The sequence below is a fragment of the Bacillus rossius genome, chromosome 15 (assembly GCF_032445375.1).
Source record: "Bacillus rossius redtenbacheri isolate Brsri chromosome 15, Brsri_v3, whole genome shotgun sequence".
NCBI lineage: Eukaryota > Metazoa > Arthropoda > Insecta > Phasmatodea > Bacillidae > Bacillus > Bacillus rossius.
The window spans coordinates 31,276,208-31,296,544 of NC_086342.1; the positions used below are offsets into that span (position 1 = coordinate 31,276,208).

General features: G+C 41.3%; 1 protein-coding gene across 2 annotated transcripts in view; it reads right to left on the minus strand.

Moving 5' to 3' along the window:
* LOC134539599 (sterol regulatory element-binding protein 1) overlaps positions 1-20,337 on the minus strand; it is an 81,454-nt gene that overhangs the window by 38,968 nt on the left and 22,149 nt on the right. For both annotated transcript variants that reach the window (XR_010076339.1, XM_063381771.1), the window contains exons 7-10: positions 19,225-19,409; positions 14,338-14,519; positions 11,557-11,814; positions 1,692-2,029 (exon numbers count right to left, since the gene is read on the minus strand). Coding sequence is in view for 1 of the 2 variants with exons in the window: in XM_063381771.1 (XP_063237841.1) it covers positions 1,692-2,029; positions 11,557-11,814; positions 14,338-14,519; positions 19,225-19,409 (963 nt within the window). In the remaining variant the exon portion in view is untranslated. The remainder of the gene's footprint in view (positions 1-1,691; positions 2,030-11,556; positions 11,815-14,337; positions 14,520-19,224; positions 19,410-20,337) is intronic.

Sequence of the window (20,337 nt, forward strand, 5' to 3'; positions counted from 1 at the left end):
CGCACTTAGGTGGCGACTGCATGGCTGGAGAATGTGATAGGTGTCAACAGCAAGATGTCTAGTGGCGAGCGAGAGGGGTGGTGATAAAGCAGACAAAAAACCAAGGCGCGCTTCACGCAATCACGCCGTAAATTCCTCAAAAATACCTCGTTATAGCCGTGCTCTCGCTATTACCGTGCTCGCTATAACGGGATTCCACTGTACAATGAAACATCAAAGACTATTACTGCAACGAAAAAAACTTCCGGCTGCAGCATGTGAACATGGAATGCACGCTGATCCTCCCCACCAGCCCCCCGCCACACGGACAGTCGGCCCCTCGCTTGCCTGCCCACCCTACTCTGCGCTGCGGCTGCTGCTTAAACTTATGCTACCACCTCTCCCATGCCTGTCATGCTGTCTAATCGTGCCCACCTTTCATACACAACTGTTATCTCTATGATGACTTCTAGTTGTGGACAGCATGTGGAACATTATACTAACAACTGCTTGTATTTTTTTATAGGCCAACACATTTGAGACATTTTTCACGTGAAAAAAAAAAAAAAAAACAAGGTGCCACATATTCTGCCTTCTTGCCTCCCCCCCCCCCCCCCTCCTTTTAAAATTCATAAACTTCTCACAAATACACGCCAGTATCTTACCTTTACGGAAGAGAGAAAGGAGAGGTGGAAAAGCTGTGACAAGAGCAACAGAAGCACTGCCCGTTAGAAAATATTTGCCCATGACCTGGTTGATAAGCTGGAAGAATTTCCTGTTTCACATTTCCACACGCTTCCCCTTATCAGCTTTATAAGTTAATCTTTTGCAGCTCACCATTCAAACTACACTGTGCTGTTTTAAAAAAAAAAAAAAAAAAACTTAATTTTAAAACAGTACATTTTAGTGCAAGAAACCAGTGAATTTTTGAAAGCAATCATCAAGCCTATCTCCCATTACGCAGTGTTGTATTTTTCATACATAGTATTTGACGGTAGGCTTATGAAGATAGATTGTGTGACATTTATAGTTGAGTTTTATTCTACGCATTTATATTACGTAAAGAATATTTTCCTACACATTTTGGAACACATTAAGTAAATTAGCCTCTTGCTATTTATGAGACCAAAGCTTCAGAATACACAATTTCCAATAACACACAGACAATTTTAGGAACACATTAGTCGTTTTAAGTTTTAAGTAAAGGGATTGGTGTAACCAAAATGAGTAAATAATTCGAGTTGAAAGAGTAAAAATGAACCAACTTCTTCAATATTTCACCAAATCCGTCTTTTTATTGTTTAAAAGTTACGGTAATCATAAAAGTAAAAATGGTTAGCTTTATTTCTTGAGATTTCGTAGCCCCTGATAATGACCTACACAATTACCTGGAGTCGCAGACAGGGGCGCAGCCAGGGGGGAGGGGGGGGGTGGGGGGGGGGGGTGGGTTTATGGGTTCACCCCCCCCCCCCAGCTACAAATCATTAATTGATTTCTTATTAATCACTCAAACAAATTTCATATTAAAATTAATAAAATTTTTACCATTACAATATTTAAATTTAAGTACCGAAAACTGCTAAAATTGCACTATTTTACACCTAAAAACCCAAATTTTCCCAGGGGAGGACCCCACTCTAATACGGGCCATGCTTCTTAACACCCCCCATACACAAATCCTGGCTACGCCACTGGTGGCAGGGGTCTGGTACCTGGCAGCTGGCCGGCGCCGGCGCAGGCCGCACACTCGACCAGCTCCCGCACGCAGGCCAGGGCGTCGTGGGTCTGCGTGCGGGCCAGGCGCTCCTCGGGCAGCCCCGGGACCAGCAGCGCCTGCAGCGCCCGCCCCAGCAGGTGCTCGCGGTACTGGCGGGCCACGTGGGCCAGCGGGTCAGCGCGGGGGCCCGGCTCGCTGAACCGGGGGCTGCAGGCCGCCCAGTGGTGGCCCACCAGGAACCTGTGGCCGTGAGGGGTCAGCAGCCACCGCAGGCGGGACGGCCCCTTGCCGCAGCTCTTGGCGAAGGCGCTTCTCGCCAGGGCCAGGTAGAACCTGCAAGCACCTCCTCCTTTTAAAACACATCACCAAACAGCAGCCAGAAAAATTACATTCTTACTACAGATGCTATTTTTTTGTTACTAATTTACACTTTAATTGCTATTGTATCATGCAAATTACTGACAGATTATAATTTAACTTAATTTCAAAATAAATTTTCCTTCAGCTAAATTATTTTCAAATGTCATTTATATTAAAAATACCCTCTATAAAATACCACAAACTACAACACTTTTATTTAGAGATGGCTGAGTCTGCAAATTTTTGGCTAGAGTCGACTTGAGCCCACATTTGATAATTTTTAAGTCCAGTCCACCTCTGACCTACATCTGATTAATCCAGTAATTTCACAAACAATGATGCTAAAGGGGTATAATTTTTTCCTCACTCTTTCTATTGTTGCATACCATTTACTTAATTTAAAAAACAAGCTCTCAAACAAAGCTGAATTTAAAAAAATTGCAGCAATTTTACAGAATATATCATTTATGTTCCTGGTGTTTGTTAATTTACCATTAGCATATATTCATTTTCACTTGTCTTTAACAAGCGAGTTCTTTGAGTCAAGTAAAACCTAAAATATAAGCATCAATAATATCAATATATAATTTCTTTTAAATTAAATATTTAGTTCCCACTGGATTCTGGAAAACTCAATAGATGCAAAAGCCTTTGCAGTCAAAATTAAAATTCTCTGTTAAGTGATTTAAATATGAGAAAATATAAATAATAGCATAAACAGTGCTCTTCTCTATATAAAAATGATTTTAACCCTACAATTTCCCTAGGTGGTAATTCATAAAAGAGCATCATTTCTAGGACAAAAACCCAAAATTCTTTTTTGTAACCTCCTAACAAAGTGTTTTGATACATTGATTACTTTACCAGTAGCTCATCTTTTTAAAGCGTGGTTAGGTTTGGTTAGCTACAATAAAATGGTGAGATGGTTTGGCTACATTAGAAATACTGAAAAATTATTTGAAAGGTTAGCTATACAGTAAGTCCTCGGTTTACGTCGGGGTTACGTTCCTGAAAACCGCAACGTAAATAGAAACGACGCAAAATGAGCCATGTTTCATGCCACCGGCCGACCACGGCCCAAGGTCGGCCGGAAGCGCTGGCATACAGACGTGACAACAGGCAATTTTATCAGCAAATTACAACCGACAGCGTGGGAAACAAGTCCAACTAGTACTTCTCAGCTTTATAGAATGTTTATTTAACCAGCTGCTTTATTACCTTTATTGATTGAAATATAAAACAGATATATAGTCGTTTGGAAGACATCTTATGAAGAAAAAATCATAAATTGCAGTGAGCTGATACTGTAGGCCTACTACAAACGCATTTAATCACGATAAAGTTAACAACGGCACGTTTAAAACTCCGGCCAACTCAATGATATCATAGCGACTGAAGTGTAGAGCTGTAGCAAACCGTATGTATTTGTTACTGAGTAACGGGTGCGGCATCTAGTAACGAGTAACGAAACGTTACACACGAATGCATTTTGTTATTCGCATTTTTCGTATGTTTTACGCTACAAAGAACGATGTTTGTTTATTAAGAAAAGTATAATTTGGAAATTCGTCGTCCAAGTTTTTTACTGTTTATTAAAGGTATTGTGTGTGTAGACAAAGTTTGAGATTGGAACAGAAACAACGTAAGAAAGTATTTTTTACAAATTATAAATATGTATGTTTTTGTTTTTTATTATCGCGTATTTTCACGTTTTTTGTTCTTATCTTAAAAGATATATTATAATAAAGCTGCTCTAATGAGATTTTATTGTTTCTTGGTTAACAAAAGCTGTTAATTATCAAATACTTTTAATTGTTTATATTCGATTTATTATTATTTACGCGACGTCATACTGTACGCGTACGAAATACGACTCGATTCGTTCCTGTTACACAACATAGCATGTTATGCGGTATCAGAAGTAACGAGTAACGATACGATAGTAACGAATACATACGGGTACACTTTTTTTAGTTACTTTTACACCTCTACTGAAGTGCCAAGGAGTTGGACGAAAAGGGGTAGGAGAAAATGCTGTGTCGTTGCGGGAAGTAGATAACACTTCTACGTGCGAGATACGTGGGTGGCCCAGCGGGCGGGCTGGTAGTATTGCATCACCGCGCGGAGAGCAGGAAGCGTCCCTCATGATGTATGATAAGATAAAGCGGTGAACGTATAGCTTACGCTACATAGCATAAATTAACTACCGAAGGAAACAAAGAATTATAAACGAATTATATACAGTTTTTTGGTTAAAATAAAGATTTACGGTCATTGTAAACGACGTTATTGTGAATCGGCGACAACTTAAATTGAAACATGAGTACTCAAACATTAGCGACGTTAATCCGAAATGATGTAAATCGGTAAAACGTAAATAGAGGACTTACTGTATTAAAATTACACATAATAGTAATGCGTGTAGTTAAAATAGCTACCTTATAAATTCATGTGTCACATTACGTATAAATAATGTAGCATCCCAAACTAACTATTTTTCATGTTTGGAGAGAGCATGTTATTAAGTTACCAAAACAGTGAGGGGAAAAAAAAATTCACGAGTTATGACATTGCTGCTTGCATAAGGCTTATTCAAGTGCAATGATTGGTTTCCACCCCTATCATCCTGGCTCGCCGCAGGAGGGGGAGACTGTCGTGCTGAGGGAAATCAGAGAAGGCTCTTCTGCTTCCTATCACATTATAGCAAACCATTTTTTTTAATCACTAAACAAATTTACTTTAAAAATAAACAGTCAGAGTTGGAATTTCCTAACAGAATAGGAAAATGTTTGTTACCAGAAAATAACAAAATTTTTTAACAATTAACTAATAAATAATTGGTTGTCTGTAAAGTTGGTTTACGGACGATAGTATAACGTGACGTCATAACAAAACATTGATGAAATGATTGCATACTTTTATGAATAAAACTGAATCATTTTTATTGAATTATCACTATTTTGTATGGATACAAAGAAGGAGTGAAATGAAATCTACAATTTAATTGATAAATTTACTTTTATTTGCACTCATTAATTCAAATATGTTTATTACTTTAACGAACAGATTATTTTAACTATAACTTTTATACATGTTTGCTGTTTAACTTCTTCCAGTCTGCGTTATTCTGTTAAGGATAGGACGATGATAGGAATAGTAGGAAAGGAATGGGAGTGTTTCAAGGTTTAATGTGCTTCGGAAAAAGTCAAATGGATGGTTGTTCGAATCGAGTGTAAGAGAGATTGTTTTGACTGTTGACTGATAACACCATCTTCCTGATGGAACGACTTACCGCGGTGGCGCGATAACAAAGACTGACTAGTTGCCGGCACTGCCAGCTAGTGGCGCTACCGCAGCCAGTAGCGCGGGAGTTCAAACACAGTCTTGATATAAGGAATATCTCAAAGTCCCAACTATTTACACAAATTTAAAAACATCACAAGTCCAAACATAACCGCCCACCTTGAAACACTGTTTTCAAAATTCAACTGGTAGGGGGCAAAGTTTTACAGCAGGACGCTTGACCATCCCATTAGAGGTGCGGACAGTCGCAACACGAGGAATATTGTCATTTCCTGGATGCAGTTGAATGATGCGTCCTAAACGCCACTGCAAGGGGGGGATCCTGTCATCCTTGAGCAGCACTAGTTGATCTGGTACCATAGGTCTGTCTTGTCGAGACCACTTGCCACGCTGCTGCAGCGTGTGGAGGTAGTCTTGGTGCCAACGCTTCCAAAAGTCTTGGTGCAGACGTTCCACCAGCTGAAAACGCTGCAGACGGCCAATGGGGATGGCTTCCAAGGTGGGTTCAGGCAGCGTGATCAAGGGTTCAAGGGTTAGAAAATGACCTGGAGTGAGAGCCTTCAGATCATTTGGATCTGAACTCAGTGGGCATAGTGGTCTTGAATTTAGGATCGCTTCCACTTGCACCAAGGCCGTGTACAGTTCCTCGTACGTCAGTCTGCTCGCCAATAACTCGCCTGAGGTGTGTCTTGAAGGACTTCACCCCTGCCTCCCATAGCCCACCAAAGTGCGGGGCAGACGGGGGGTTGAAATGCCATGTCACTCCAAGTGGCTGCAGAGATTCTGTAACACCTTTCTGGTGTTCTGATGACGACAACAGCTGCTGTAATTCTTGCAAATGATTGCGAGCTCCGACAAAATTTGTCCCACAGTCACTATAAATGTCTGATGATCGGCCCCGGCGAGCAAGAAAGCGCTTGTAAGCTCCAATGAAAACTTCAGTGGACAGATCTGATGCCAGTTCCACATGCACTGCCTTAGTTGTACAGCATACAAAGATGCACATGTAGGCCTTTAATAGGGTAGGTCGACGAATACGTGCCATTTTTATGGTGAAAGGACCGGCCGAGTCCACTCCTGCCTTGGAAAAGGGCTTCACCTGTTGAACTCTCATGGCTGGGAGATCACCCATTAATGGGGCTTGAGTAGAGGGTCTAGCCTTGAAACATTTAAGGCAACGACCTAAACGACGACGTATTGCTTGCTTGTCTGCGATGATCCAGAAGGTTTCTCTGAGAATGCCTTGCAGAGTTTGTAGTCCAGGGTGCTGGTTAAGTTCGTGGTAATGACTAATGTTGAGATCTGTGAATCGATGAGTTTTTGGCAACAGAATGGGATGTTTGTGCTCAAAGGGCAAACTAGACTGAGGCAATCGACCGCCCACCCTGACCGTTCCAGAGGGATCGAGGAATGGGACCAGTTTACGAAGCTGTGGGGATGTACACTTATCATTTTTTAGAGCTGTAATATCACCCTCAAAAACAATAGCTTGCACTCGTTTGACCCAAAACATCATTGCCCCTTTTATCTCATGAGCACCAATCTGACCTACTAACTTCGCCTGCTTGGCACGGCAGTTGTGAATGAATCGCAATACGTAGCACGTTACATGAAGCAGTCTTGACAGACGACTACATCGTTCCAGCAGTTGATCACACTGATGAGGTGTTACAACACTGATGAGAGTGAGGTTCTTTTTCTCTAGCACCACTGAATCAGGTGCCATGTCATCAAATGCTATTTGGACAGGCCACTGAGAGGGTTGATGTCTTAGCCACTGTGGACCACACCACCACAACGAGTGGTTCAGCAAGTCTACGGGAAGCAAGCCTCGAGAGGCACAGTCTGCTGGGTTGTCTTCGGAACGTACATGTTGCCACCAGGAGGTTTCAGTGCAGTCTTGAATTTCGCTTACTCTGTTTGCCACAAAAGTCTTCAACTGATGTGGCGCAGTATTGACCCAGGCCAGAACAACTTGGGAGTCAGTCCAGGCAGTTATGGACTGAAGCTTAATATGGTGTTTGTAAATTGCCAGAGTATGCTGCAGTAACCGAGCCAACACTAAAGCACCACATAACTCTAAACGAGGCAATGAAACAGGTGCGACCTTTGACTTCGCAACCAAGAGATGTACTTTCACATCATCCTTACAAATCACACGCAGGTACACAACAGCTGCATAACCCTTCTCAGAGCTGTCACAGAATCCATGAAGTTCATTAAGAGCAATCTGAACAGCCTTTGACATGTCTGGGAACTGTAAGGGACGACAAGTGTGGCAAGTCTTTACTGAAACATTCCCACACTCTTACAATCTCAGGCGGTGGAACTGTATCCCAATCCAGTTTCTTCAGCCATAATTCTTCGCGAATATGGTCAAGGGTGTCAGGAAACCAAGAGGATCAAATACGCGAGCCAAATTAGACAAGATAGAACGTTTAGTTGGTGATTCAGAGCTAGCCTGGACATAGTACGAGTAGGTGTCCGAGAGTGGGTTCCACTGCAGCCCAAGTACCTTTACTATTACTTCACTATCTTGGTCCATGGAGAATGGCCTTGGCAGTTGAACAGCATCGGGAGGGAGCCACTCCAGGAGCACAGGATTATTACTCATGAATTTGCGTAACATGAACCCACCTTTATCGAGAAGTGTCATCAGTTCTCGCTGAAGTTCCAAGGCTGCATCTACTGAGTCAGCTCCCGTCACAACATCATCCACATAGATATCTGACAAGAGTGTCCTTGAAGCAGTAGGAAACTGTTCCCGCTCATCAGCAGCAAGTTGATGCAGGGTGCGAATTGCTAAGTAAGGTGCTGAGGACACTCCATACGTCACGGTTTTCAGTCGATAATCTTCAACTGGTTCCGATTTATTTAACCGCCACACAATTCGTTGAAAATCTTGATGCTCTCTGTGCACACCTATCTGCCTGTACATTTGCTTTATGTCAGCGGTAAACACCACTGGGTGAAAGCGGAAGTTACTTAGTACCTTAACAATGTCTTGCTGCAGCTTGGGTCCCGTGAGCAGTTCATCATTGAGAGATACTCCAGTTGAACCTTTGGCTGACGCATCGAAGACTACACGAAGTTTGGTGGTTGAACTGTCTGGCTTGATTATGCAGTGATGAGGAATGTAAAAGGAAGTAGAGCAATCAATCTGTGACTTTGGAACCTTTTCCATGTGGCCTGCCATCAAATAATCCTTCATGAAATCTGAATACATTCCATGAAGTGGAACATTGTCACTCAGTCGCCTCTCCAAACGCTCAAACCTGCTCAATGCAAGGGATCGAGAGGTTCCCAATTCGGGTTCAGGATTCCTGAACGGCAGGGCAACACTATACCGCCCCTCAGCACTTCTACAATGTGTTTTATTGAACAGTTCTTCACATACAGTGTCATCTTGGGAGAGGTAGTGTGTGTGTGTGGAAATTCCTCCAGCTCCCAAAACCTTTTCATTACTTCCTCCAAGGGGGAAATGGTGGTCACCATGGATGTGACAAAGGTTGCAGTTCTACAAGATGCTGTCTCCACTTTTCCCATAAGGACCCATCCCAGTACTGAGTTGAGGGCCATGGGAGAGCCTTCTAACTTACCATCGGTCAATAATTGTGGAAACAAGTCGGCTCCAAGAAGCAAATCTACAGCACCAGGGATATCAAATGAGGGATCCGCTAGCTTGAGGTGAACAACAGACTGACGAGTGTCAGAAGGCAACTGAACACTGGGCAAGCTATTAGTAATTTGTGGAAGGATGAAGGCATCGAGAGCAAACCGAGGACTGTCTTCACCAACTGGACTAATTACGAAAGAAGTGTAAGACTTGGCAACATTCACTGGTGTATTGGATAAACCCTCTATAGGTAGGTGAGCATTTTTGCGAGGCAGACTCAAACACTGAAAACATCTTTCACTGATAAAACTGGCCTGGCTGGCAGAGTCTAGCAGGGCCCGAAACGTATGTGGGTTTCCACGCACGTCATGAATCTGAACCTGGGCTGTCGACAACAGGACTGTTGACACTGAGTGCACAGCACTACAAGAGGTGACAGTGGATAATGTTGAGGTTGGATTTACGTCGTGTACAGTCGACTGTCCCTCTGCAGAGTCGGGAGCAGCATCACCTTGTACATCCTCACAAGTTTCGTCCTCAAAATGTAAAAGTGAATGATGACGCGAACCACAATGGCGACAAGATGAACCCACGAGGCAGTTTTTTGCTTGATGTGATGATCTAAGGCAGTTCAAACATAGTCTGTGTTGTCTGACTACAGAGTATCTCTCTGTTGGGCTAAGCTGATTGAATTTAGAGCACTGAAACAATGAGTGAGCACTGCTGCACATTTGGCAGGAGTGTGCCTCTGATTTGGCAAGGAAGGTATTTGCACTATGGTATTTAGGCAGAACAGACTTACGAACAGGTGCAAAAGAGGGGAAATTTTTCTGCCGAGTGATCTGTGTTGTGGGTACCTTTCCCCTGGATGATATCACAGCCTCTTGAGCACGACAGTGCTTTTCCAGGTATTCGGTGAACTTGGCCAAGGATGGTAGGTCTTGACCGGTGAGTGTCATTTCCCACTGGGTTTGAAGTACCACATCTAATCTCTTGCAGAGAATAGGAAGTAATATTAAATCCCACTGACTGACTGGGACATCAAGTGCGGCCAATGCTGCCACATTTTCCGTGATAACCGTTAAAAGATGTCGAAGTGATGCTGGTGCATCAGCAGATGCAAAAGGTGCCTGCAGAAGGGCTTCAACATGAACAGATATGATTAAGCGTTTGTTGTCATACCGATCAGTGAGTAATTTCCAGGCTACTTTAAAATTCACGTCTGTGATTGTCAACTACTGAATCAACTGAAGTGGCTAATCACTTAGTACGGTTTTGAGATACACTAGTCTCTCAACCTCAGTAAGGTTGGCACAAGAGTGGTGAACAGGTTGGCAAAATTCATCCACTCCCTAGGGTTGCCATTGAAATGTGGCAGCACTATTTTTGGTAGAGCAACGTGAGAATTCCCGGATGAAATACTCTTTGTTTGCTCCTTTAAGTCTCTAGCCCTCTCTTCAATAGTGAAGGACTCCACGACGGCCATCGCTGAATAATAGTAATTTTCAAATGAGATTATGCGAGCTACATGGGCTTCAGGATCGAAACCCGTAGCTGGGTCCGCTGCAGCCTCCACAGCGAGATAGTCTGCATCAAAACCAGTTTTCACTGAAGCAAGATCACGAGCCGTTGCAAGAAATAGGCCCCTTTTATTCGGGTCCCCCGCCGCAGTGTGTGCAAGGTCCGCCGCAAGGTTTAACCCGGTCTTCAGCAAGTCTAAGGCGCAATAACTCCGACCGAACGTCTGCCATGATGTACTGTTATTGTGTCAAAACACGTAATCTTTATTCATTGACACAAAGAACTGTGATGTCACGCAACGGACAAAGGCAACTGCGGGATACGGCGAACAAGGCAGCGACAGGACACTAAAGGACAAAGGCAGCGACAGGACACTAAAGGACAAAGGCAGCGACAGGATACTAAAGGACAAAGGCAGCGACGAGACACTATGGACAAAGGAGACGAGAACAAGGGAAAGGTCACGGACCCTGAACAATGATAAAGGACGGCGGCGTAATACAAAGGAGAGGTTCAAGTCACGGCGCGGCGCGGCGCACTCAGGACAAATACGATAATTTCCAAATCCGTGACAAACACAACAATAAGGTGCTTCACGTCTGATGCATTTACACGAGCAAGTTAATTTCATCAGAGTACAAAACAAATATGATCAATGCACTTCAGACGTCAACGGACCACACTCGAACTGAACGATGCATATCGACGCACGCCGACGAAGTAAACTAAACACCTACGAAACTATTACTTGAGAGACTAAACACGCCGGCAAGATCCGGCCCGGAGGACCAAATGTTTTGACTGTGGACTGATAACACCATCTTCCTGACGGAACGACTTACTGCGGCGGCGCGATAACAAAGACTGACTAGTTGCCGGCACTGCCAGCTAGTGGCGCTACCGCAGCCAGTAGCGCGGGAGTTCAAACACAGTCTTGATATAAGGAATATCTCAAAGTCCCAACTATTTACACAAATTTAAAAACATCACAAGTCCAAACATACACAAGTCCAAACAGAGATAGATGCGGCGCAAGCGTGCAATGAGCGTAACGGGGCACCTGCTGAGGAAGAGCAGGAACGAGGGGCAGGAGGCCTTGACACGGAGGGCGGCCGCCACGTACACGTCGCCCAGGTGGTCGGGCGGCACGGCGCCGGCGCAGGCCTCCGCCGCGTTGACGGCTCCCAGCGCCAGCGCCACGCCCGCCACGTGGCCGTCCGTGGCACCCCCGCCGCCGCCGCCCAGGCTCAGCTGGTGCAGCTGGTGGCACACGTAGGCCAGCTCCCTCGTCCAGCCCAGCGCCTCCTTCCTCGCCGCGCTGCGCACAGCCAACGCCTCTGCCCACTTTCCAGTTCATTCAATCTTGTAACGTAACAATGTCATCTTTTCAGTCACAAATATCGAAGGATATTAAAACATTTTCTGGATTACCGAAGCAATCATTTCCAACCGATATTTATACAAAGCACTACACACAAAAAAAGTTAGAATTTCATTCATTCAGGTATCGCCCAATATTCTATTTACTTGTTTATAGTATCGTAGGCATCTTTTACTCAAATTTTTGTGTACTTTAACTATACTTGAATGTTGTGTTTGTTAATTAGTCAAAGCATTGTGCTATGCATAAATTTAATGCTGTCAAAATACTTTTTTTGTTATCTAACAAAAATCCTTTTAATACATAGTACAATAGAGTCCCGTTATAGCGTGGTGTGACGGTTCCGGGTTTGATCCTCGCTATAACCATGTCCTCGCTATAACCGAATTAGACAAATTTTGCCCCCCAAAAAATAAAAATAAACCGAAAATGGCATAAAAATTGTGTTTAAACCTGTATAATTGGAAAATAACAGGTTATATTAACGAAATCTTAATTTCTGTGAGCTTATGTGTGAATTCTCTTTAAAATGATACCCCATAAGTACGGATGCAATCACCGATTGCGTCAAAATAACCAGAATACCCTACCACGCCACGTAAGTATAGCATCTCAGCCCGCGGCCGATGCAGCATTGTCCTTTGTCCTGCTATCTATTCTCGACGCGGGCTGTCTGCTGGCGGCCATGTTGGTTCGGGATGTCGCTTTCAGGTGGTGCTAGTGTACCGCGACGATTTAATTCCTTACAAAAAAGCAGGAGTGCTGCTGCGGCAACGCACGTACACCTCAAACGTAATAATCGCTGGAAAACTATACCTTTTTCATTTAAAGAAACCTGTCAACTTTTTTAGAAAATAAATTAGGGATTAAACTCAAACCATCACCACCCCTTTCCCGGACAGATACCCCAACAACTGACCAAAACAAAAGTTACAAGAAAACTGTCCTAGCGATTCGGAAATAAATACGGTAGTGCCTACTAGAGGTGTAAAAGTAACGAAAAAATGTGTACCCGTATGTATTCGTTACTATAACAATTAGTACTCGTTACTATCGTTACGTTACTCGTTACTTCTGATACCGCATAACATGCTATGTTATGTTGCAGCAACGAATCCAGTCGTATTGCGTACACGTTCGCGTACAGTATGACGTTGCGTAAATAATAATAAATAGAATATAAACAATTAACAATATTTGGTAATTAATAGTTTTTGTTAACCAAGAAACAATTAAATCTCATTAGAGCAGCTTTTTAGTATTATCTCTTTTAAGATAGCAACCAAAAAAAAAAAAAAAAAAAACGTGAAAATACGTGATTATAAAAACAAAAACACATATTTCTAATTTGTAAAAAATACTTTCTTACGTTGTTTCTGTTCCAATCTCAAACTTTGTCTACACACGGCACAGATAACTAACGGAAGTTTGATAAAAGAAAGAAAGGATGGGATTCTATTTTTAAAGCCACGCACTTAGGTGGCGACTGCACGGCTGAAGAATGTGACAGGCGTCAACGGCAAGATGTCTAGTGGCGAGCGAGAGGGGTGTTGATAAAGCAGACAAATAACAAACTCGCTTCAAGCGATCACGCCGTAAATTCCTCAAAAATACCTCGTTATAGCCGTGTTATCGCTATTACCGTGCTCGCTATAACGAGATTCTACTGTATTTTACTAAGGTACAGCTTTATTACTTAGAAATAATGATATTTTGAAGAGTTTAGTCCAGAAAGTTTGTAGGTAAGGGGGGCAAGATCAGTCTTTCCACTCTGGGCCATCCCCACCACACCCAGTCAGCTCGACTTCTCGACGAATCACTTGGATTGTCACATGCTTGTTCAAAATTGACTACTTTACATATGTCGTCAGCACGAGCTTTTTCTTGTTGAAGAGCAGTGAATCAAAATCATATTTCTCCCGAAACTAGGTAAGAACGGCCGGAAAATGTTTGAGGCTTGGAGCCAAGTTTTATGAACAACATTTGGAATGTCTTTAAAAGAAAATTTACACATCTGACAACTTTGTTTTATCTGTTAATTAAATAAGTAAGCGGTGATATCCTAATGAATAATGGATTTCAACTTCAAAATACATTATTTTATAGGGGTAAAACCTACATCTTATGGAGAAAATGATGGGACCAAAAAATTTTACTGTGTTGGACGGGAAATTGTGTTGTGTTGATACATCTTAAACGAGTTTTACTTATAATTGCAATTACAGTATTTTCCCATTACAACCACCACACTGCCGGACAGCAACAAGAAAAACCCATTGATGTAGAACGGTACTTAGTCCTGTGATCTTTGGTGAGGTCATGTTTAATCCCTACACGAAAAGCTCAAAATCTAAAAAGTGGGACCAAAAACATATTGCAATTTAAATGCAAGAATATATAATTATTTGCTCTAATAAAAAAGTGCAACAGTTATGGGTAATGCGACTGGGGTATTGGCACCTGCCGATGAAGAAGCCGCCGGCGCGGCGCGACAGCCAGCGCCCGACCCAGCAGCGGTGCAGCCACTGCCTCACGGCCTGCCAGGCGGCGGCCGACAGCAGCTCCAGCCGGCCGGACGGCAGCGGCCGGCCGTACGCCTGCAGGCAGCGCCTCAACTCCAGCTCCGCCGCCGCCGCGTCGCCCTGCGCGCACCCCGGCACGTCTAGCCTCGCCGTTCATCACCCCAACATACAGACACACTGAACATAGTGCGACCCCAAACGTTTTGATTGAGACTTTTATGAAAAATACTTTATGGGTAGGGACTGGAAAAATTCAGTGGGTTCAATGACCTCCAGGATAGACTCCACGATCCTGTGCACACCCGGGCAAACGTCACCTGTCCATTGGCTGCTGACCCGTGAGGCGTCCCAAATTGGGAGACTCGTGATTGGATAATGCTTTGACTGAGGGTCTACAATTGGCCCACAGTCCTCCAGGTTAATAGTGAACCAATGGCAGACGTTGCATAAAAATATAATTATTTGCATTACAGCATGTCGTGAAATGAATCCGCGAATTTTTCCAGTCGCTATTTGTGGGGTAAAAATCACAATTCAAACACACAGAAATTAGAAAATATTTAAATGAGTAAATGTATACAATATATCTGAACAGCTTTTCTGGTGCTACTTTTTGGGTTTGAAACAGAACAGCACAAATGGAAAAAAAAAATTAGCACTTGTAAGGAAAAAGAGTTTTATGACTGTAGTTCATTAGCCATTTGTGATAAAGCAGAGAATGCTGTTATAAATGATGGTCACCGGGAAGGAGAGAAGAGGATGGGGAGGGAGTGCCGTGGCTAGCAGCTGCATTCCAAACTATTACCTTGTCTCGTCTAGTCACGCCTCCTGACAACCCTCTTCTCAAGACAAGGTTCAGAAAGCTTTTTAACCAAGTGGAGGTTCAGGATGCTGTAATTACTAGCAGTCTTAAGTAGGGGTGTTCGAGCTTCAAAAGTCGAAGTCGAATCGAAGCTTACTGACTTTAATTTGAAAATGCAGGTGACATGTCCGTGGCCTGGCCACGTGACTAGGTTGTGCACAGTTTGACGATTAAGGGGCCCGCCTCGTCAGGGGTGTATGTGTGTTAGTGAGGCGGGGTGATAAGCGCGACGCTCGCTGGTGCTTCCAGCGCGGTATAGCCTCTAAGCGCAAGGCTCTGAACTGGCGCGCATTTGTCTTGTCACAGGATAACTGTGAAATTTGAGCGGTGACCGTAACATTATACGGCGGAGAAATGAAGATAAAGATGTTATGCAAGCCCCTTAAGTGCTTTCAAGAATCTGTACTGATTGTTTTATGCCTAAAAATTACTCTGAAAACACGCGTTTTAGGCATTTTAACGCTTCTAAAAATACAGTTTAAAAACTTAATCCGTAATCAAAAGTACTTTTCGGTCCTCAGCAAACTCTTAAATGCTATTCATAAATAGGCCCCACTCGGATATCTTGAGTAGTTTTGAAATCGCGTTGTTTTTCCTGAAGCTCTGCACACCGTATGTGTGCCTAGGTAGGCGGGCCCCTTAACACGGAGCAAGTAGCAGCTGTGAGGATGCTAAAAGGCCATAATTTTTTCCTCACTCTTTCTATTGTTGCATACCATGTACTTAATTTAAGAAAAAAGCTTTCAAACAAAGCTGAATTTAAAAAAAGTGCACAATTGAACATGTCAATCAACACACTTCATCCTCATGCAGCGAGAAATAGCAGCAAAACATAATTTATGAAGGAAAAAAGTATGGGTACATCCTTTGCTACAAATGCACGATGTAAAGGATATGTTTGCAATATTTTATAATAAACCGAAACAACCAAAAAGAAAAGTTTTTCAACTACACAAGGATGTCCATGGAGTCATATGATGAACTTCTGCTTGCAGTACACCTATCCCTCATTTAACACGGCTTCATATTGTGCAAATTCATTTAGCGCGATTTTAATTTTACTTCCCCCGGCTCAAATAGCACATCTGTAAACTTCAGTTAGCACAAAATCTCGGCAGGCAAAAAAAAAAAGTCGAGCACGACGCCACGAAGTCTGTTTCAACTTCTGTAAACAACAGATGTGCCGTGGGATACATTTAGCCAAACAAGGGGTGGAAGAGAATCGCACGCAGGTCTGTCTACGCTATCGGCTGTTGTACAAACATCAACTGTGGCAAGTTAAATTGCGTCTATGGAGTGTAAAGACCAAATGTTTTTTTACGTCCGCGCGTATGCTACCGTGCCGTACCGTTTTCGCCTGGCCACAGACCGGGCCGTGAACTCAGTCTAGCCAGTGGCAGGAAATTCACTCAAAAAAATGCAACGTCTGCCCATTCAGCTGCCGGTAACTGTACGTGCTTGATCACTAATGCATCATGTTCAAGTATTTCAGACAAAACTAGAAGTATTACGCACGTAGATTGTCATGAAGGCCAAGCTTATGTTGGTCGCACTTAAGTTTCAAGCAAGTAAACTGTGTGCACAATCGTACAAAATAAGGACTCTCACCAAAAGTTTATATAATTCTGATGCTGTTGTCTGTACTAGCGGGAATATATTTGACAGATACCGGAACAGAAATGAACAGATGATTCACGTGGAAAAGGTTGTTAAATGAATGCTGCAATGAAAAAAAAATTGGCTTGACAGGATTGGTGTGAACCAGGTGGTGATACGCGAATAAGCACTTTAATTTTTGAAAAAATAAATTATAATTATCCGGACAGTAATATCGGTTTCACTGTCAGTAAAGGATGGTTTGGAAAAGTACGTGACTCGAGTTGAAGGTCACGCCCGGGCGGGCAAGTTAGCCAGCCAACTGACGATAAAGTACATAACCACATATCTCCCATTACGCAGCGTCGTATTTGTCATACAAAGTGCGATGAGAGGCATATAAAGATAAATGGTGTGACATATTTATAGGTGTGTGTTATAGAACGCATTTCTATTACGTAAAGTATATTCCTGCACAATTTTGGAACACATTAAATAAATTAGCCTTGCTATTTATGGAAACTAATGCTTCATAATAAGCGATTTCAAAAATCACAAACATTTTTAGGAACAAATTAGTTGTGCTAAGTGAGGGATATGTGTACAAGACAACCTGAAAGGCTGTGATACAGCAATGAGGAAATCCATATGCCCGGAGATGAAACCGGTAGTTTCATTGCAGTGAGTACAAGGTCATTAAAAGATAAACATAAATTGAGATGTGAATAGTCCTTGAATTGCATGTTATGACGTACAGTGTTAAAAGGACGGTCTTGTGCAAGTTCAAATTAATTCATTAACATTCGGAAATCAGTTAATTTTTTTTTTAATTAATGATAAATAGAGTTTAAAAGTTAAATGATAAACACTATTATTTTTTTTTCCCCACAAATGCTGAACGTTATAGGCAGGAAGCATCTATTAATGCAAACATTACGAATGGGAAAAATTAACATAAGGATGTAAGGAAGTGATCATATGCGGGAACGTATTAAGCGTGTTTTATTGTAATTCACTCAAAAATATATACCGTATTGGTCCGAATATAAGGCGACCATTTTTACATAAACGAAAGATGCAAAAATTGGAAGTCGCCTTATTTTCGCACCCAAGACGTCAGAACCGCAAACATTAGTTCCAAGCTGAAAGCTACAGTAGAAACATTGTTTAACAAAACGTTCACAATTTTTTATATTAAAACTTTGTTACCTCACACGGGGAAAAACGATAAATCCACCTAATATTGCAGTAATTCACAATTGTTTGAAGTTGAAAATTAAAATATTTGTTCTTGAGTAAAAACGTGAATGTTGAAGCATCTCAAAATGGCAACCTTTTATTTCACAATTCATATTTGTACTTTGTGTACAATCGCGTGTTAACATTTACGGTAATTTATCTTCAGATTTTTAACGGAAATATTTGTACTAAAATATCAAAGTTATTTTCAGAACGATTTTTACGTTTACAAACATTTCGGATGTAATGTTTGGAAATTCACGGCTGCCAACTGTCTTTCCACAATATTTCTTTGTTGTAAAACGAACATTGCCGAACACGCACGAAGACGCCATATTAACAGGAATTTGGTACGTTGCTTCAAAAGCTATTTTAATAATACACTCTTTATTTATGTAAAAACCTTTCATAATTATAATAGATTATTCTTTCAAATTCATAGAACAGACTCTCTCTGTCAGAGAGTAATATGGACAAATATACGCGGTCACGTAACCGAGTTATTCATGGCCGTATGCTTCATCATGTCTGCTAGCCACTTGTTTTGTTCCGGCAAGATGCATTCTTTGTTTGCTTTTTTTACGTTTAACACACTACTAAATAGTAATACGCCTTGTTCTGTGGTAATACGTAGCTTAAGTCAAACGGAAAGTTAAATGCTGTATTTTAAGAGTGATTAATAGCCATTGTAAAAATTTTAAATTCGTAGATACAGTAAACTGTGAAAAATGAACAATCACACAATCACACATCGGTGGAACGGCGGGGAACGAGCTCTAGACAAATAAACAGCTCTGAAGATGACAATTATGCAGCTTCATTAGAGTAAACATACGAAAAAATTTCTAATGTAATACTTAAAAATGTAAATATTTTCTAATTGTTTTCTTTTGACTTTTAGGGTAGGCCATTCAAACTTATTTTAAATAAGTAATGTGATAAATATAAATTAATTGTTATACATAAATGCAAAAACGATTTATCAACACAAAATGTATGTCTAATGAATTTTCACATTAATTTCTACCAAAAATTATTTTTACATTTGTTTGGCCTCCTGAAACTGCAGGTCGCCTTATATTCGGGGTCGCCTTATATTCGGGCCAATACGGTATATTTCATTGAGACCTTTGAAAGATCGAATTCTGCTTGCTTGCGATGTCTCCAGAATGCAACGGCAGCCTTGGATTTTGCCGGCAGCAGAGGGTCCCCATACACTAACATCTTCACTAGACATCCGAACAGCACAACTATGTTGAAGAACCACAGGAACAAAGGCGAGCCAGCCCACTGCCACATGTTGCTGTCGTGACCTGCAACAAGAGTTTCCACAGTAAAAAAAAATCCATTGCATTTCTTTGATAATACACTAAAAACTATGAGTTCATCTAAATATGTCTCGCTTCACAGTGCAAAATAACTACTATGTGAATAATCAAAAATTTTATTCCTGAAACATTGTTAATGTTAAATATCAACCATTAAATATCATTAAAAGAATTATTTCTGTGAGACTTTACTTCTATAACAAAAATGTATTTCCTAAAAATTATTTAATAGCTCTTGTATGTTTTTTAAGCTATTACATAGCAATCAACAGCCAAATTTTATGAAAAGCTTCATTGGTACAAATAATACAGCAAAACCATAAGGGCACAACTAAAATTCCTTCAGCAGCCTAAAGGAATTTAAAAAAAGTATTATAACACAAGTTTACACAATAATATAATAAATATTAACATTAACAATTACAATCCTCACCAGTATTTTTAAAATTTGAGCTTATAAAAACATGTTCCTTGCTTTAAATTCTTTATAGAGAATCTTTCTATTATAGTAATCTGCACATTATGAATTTTGAGTTGTAAAAGTATCACTTAGACATCCTATTGTTTTACTATTCAATAAAAATCACTTTAATTCTGACTGTAGAACACATGTTTCTAAAAACTAATTACTGTGTTTTATTGCATAATCATCACAGTGTTATTTTAGGACATCAAATGTTTGGGAGAAAAAAATTTCTCGCATACGTCGCATGATTTTTTCTGTCCTGCTTTTAGATTCTGAGCGCTCTGTGTAGATAGTTTTACCGTACAAAATGATGTATCTTAAAGTTTAAATTTAATATTCATTAGAATATTACAACTACTTATTTAATAAACAGAAATACAAAGCTGTCTGATGCGTAAAATTTTCTTTTAAAGACATTTTAAAACGTTATAGCCTTAATCTGTTCGT